This window comes from Pterocles gutturalis, unplaced genomic scaffold (genome assembly GCF_000699245.1).
Source record: "Pterocles gutturalis isolate BGI_N339 unplaced genomic scaffold, ASM69924v1 scaffold32924, whole genome shotgun sequence".
In the NCBI taxonomy this organism is placed as follows: Eukaryota; Metazoa; Chordata; class Aves; order Pterocliformes; family Pteroclidae; genus Pterocles; species Pterocles gutturalis.
Genome location: NW_010136826.1, coordinates 36,507 through 39,196, shown reverse-complemented (window position 1 = coordinate 39,196; position 2,690 = coordinate 36,507). Strand labels below are relative to the sequence as shown.

Here is a 2,690-nt window from a genome sequence, read left to right as displayed (position 1 = left end):
CAGGTTCTGCAGCGGGCAGCAGAACGGCCCCGCGGGCACAACGCCCAGATTATTGCCTGAGAGGTCCAGGGCTGCGAGCGTGCGCAGGCAGGGGAGCTCCGTCCTGCTGGCACCCATCTGGTTTCTGCAGGGAGAACTCCAACCCCCCCAGGGCTTCCCGAGGCAGGAACAAGCCCATGTTCCCCGACAGGTCCAGCGAGAGCAGCGGGGTCTGGTTGAAGGTGTAGGGCTGCAGCCTGGTGATGTTGTTCTTGCAAAGGCTCAGGTGCTTCAAGCCAGGCAGGTTGTAGAAGGGGGTGCAGGTGCCCCCTGGGGCTGGGACGTGAGACCCCCCTCCCGACATCCCTCCTGGATCACTCCCCTGGCTCCCGCAAGGCTGGAGGTTGTTGGAGCCCAGGTCGATGGTTTCCAGCTGGGGCAGGGAATGGAAAAACCAGCGCGGCAGCACGCGGAGGGCATTGTCGTGGAGGTCCAGCTGGCGCACGGAGAGGGCAGCGTGCTCCGGCGAGCGGTCGGTGGGCTCCATGCCGCCGGCGAGAGGCTCCCCAGCTACATCCTGGAGACAGTTCCCAGCCAGGCTGAGTCTGTGCAGGGAGCTCAGGCTGTGGAAGAAGGAAAATGGGAACAGCTGGAGGTGGTTATTGCTGAGATCCAGGTCAGCGATGTGCGTCAGCCCCGCCGCGGTGCGCAGGGTCCGGTTGAACCTTGCCATCTCCTCGTAGCGAAGGATGAACTCCCCTGGATGGCGTGAGCTGGGGAGCAGGGAAGCAATAAGGTTGTTGGAGAGGTTTAAGTGTGTGAGATAATGGGCTTTGGGGAGCTCTGGGAAATCGAGGAGCCTGTTCCAGCTCAAGTCGAGCACTCGGAGCAGGTAGGGCTCCGCTCCATCCTCCGCGCCGAAGAGCTCCAGGGCGTTGTGGCTGAGATTTAACACTCGCAGCTGCGTGAGGCTGAAGCCAGAGAGACAATGGAGGGAATTCAAAGCCAAGTTTACCACTTCCAGCTCTCCCAGAACCTCAAACACTCCCTCCTCGATTTCCATGATGTAGTTGTTGCTGAGGTCCAGTTCCCGCAGCCATGGCGTGCTCCGGAAAATCCCCGCCAGCAGCCGGCTCATCCTGTTCCCGGAGAGATCCAGCCTCCGCAGCCTGGTGAGGTTGCGGATGTACCAGCCGGCCATGTGGCTCTCCAGGTTATTTGCCGACAGGTCCAGGACCTCTATGTTCCTGAGCAGCCGGAAGGCTCGCCCGTTCGCCCGGTAATTGCGGTCCAAGCGGTTCGATCCCAGCAGGAGTGAGCGCAGCCGGGGCAGCTGAGCCAGCGTTGCGTCCGACACGGCTTCCAGCTGGTTGGAGCACACGGCCAGGTACTCGAGCTGCCCAAACCCCCGCATGGGGCTGCCCGACAGGTTTCGGATGAAGTTGTTGGAGAGTTCGAGGTACTTGACTCCTTGGCTAAGCTCCTTTGGGAACTTGCTGAGGCCAACTCCTTTGCAAGAGACCTTTGTGGGGCTCTGCAGAGAGAGGGGAGAAGCTGTCAGCATCAGATGGGCACAGACAACATGGAAATGAGCACTGTCCCCTCTTCCCAAGCCTGGGATGGAAAAATAGAATCACAGACTCATAGAACCATTAAGGTTGGAAAAGACCTCAAGGATCATCAAGTCCAACCATCAACCCAACACCACCTAACTCACTGAACTCACTTAAGAAGAAGCTGCAACACCCAACACTCTGCTCAGACAAGAACCTTGCCCCTGAGATTAAGGTGGGCTTTCCGAGACCTTGGCTGATGCCACCACGTTGTTTTGGACACAGCAAGACTCAGTCTTTGGCCCCGCAGGCTGTCCTCCCATGCAAAATGGGGAAAAAAAGTCCAGCAAGCAAAAAAAGGAGCATCACCACTGAAGATACAGCAGGCTGGTAGGGCAAACCCAGCACTGGGAGGACACTGGGACAGTCCAGGGGTCTGGTCCAGAGCATCCCTGTCCTGTCTGGGCAGAGGAAGGGCACCAAACCGGTAGGCTCCACCTTCTCCTTCCAAAACCAGGGAGGGGGGGTGGGGACACACGACCGAAACCAGCCGCTCCCCAGCCAGGCTCCCCCCAGCTTTGCTAACATCCATGTCAGCTGCCTGCATCCATCCTGTGCTTCATCCTGCGCCCCATCCTGCCTCTTAGCAAGCATCTCGAGCTGCCACCCCCATGGCAAGGACTGCTGGAAGGTGCCAGTGACATAACAGGGACATGCTGGGGACTGGCTAGTAGGAGACCGGTTTGGAGATAAAATAGAAAAATAGAGATGAGATCAAAGCTGGGAAGGTTAAAGAGATGGAGGCTGGAAGAGGTGGGGAAGATGCACAGAGGGATGTTCCCAGCCCCAGTAAAGCTACTGGGACCATCCCAGCCCAGGGGGTCCTTGGAAAGCATTCTTACCTGCTGGCACGGCGTGGACCTGGGTCTCGCCTCCCCATTAGACTGGGCTCGGAGGATGGACGGGAGCAGCCAGAGCAGCAAGCATCCTCTTTCAGCCAGGCGGTGTTCAAACAAGAGCATGTTGGGCTGCGGGCACTGCCAGCCCCGTCCCGCTCCGCCAGCGCTCTCTGGCAAAGCCGGGCTCGGTATAAATAGGTTTCAGGATGGGATGGGGGAAGGAGATAAGGCATGTGGGTGTTGGTAGCTACGGAAGTGG

At 59.0% G+C, this 2,690-nt stretch overlaps 1 protein-coding gene across 1 annotated transcript; it reads right to left on the bottom strand.

Moving 5' to 3' along the window:
* Nucleotides 1-49: 49 nt before the first annotated feature.
* Nucleotides 50-2,554, bottom strand: LOC104468350 (leucine-rich repeat-containing protein 32-like). Its single transcript, XM_010082452.1, has 2 exons — nucleotides 2,435-2,554; nucleotides 50-1,513 (listed from the first exon to the last, which is right to left on the bottom strand). The coding sequence occupies exons 1-2, from the start codon at nucleotides 2,552-2,554 to the stop codon at nucleotides 50-52; spliced, it is 1,584 nt and encodes a 527-aa protein (XP_010080754.1).
* Between the last annotated feature and the right edge of the window lie 136 nt (nucleotides 2,555-2,690).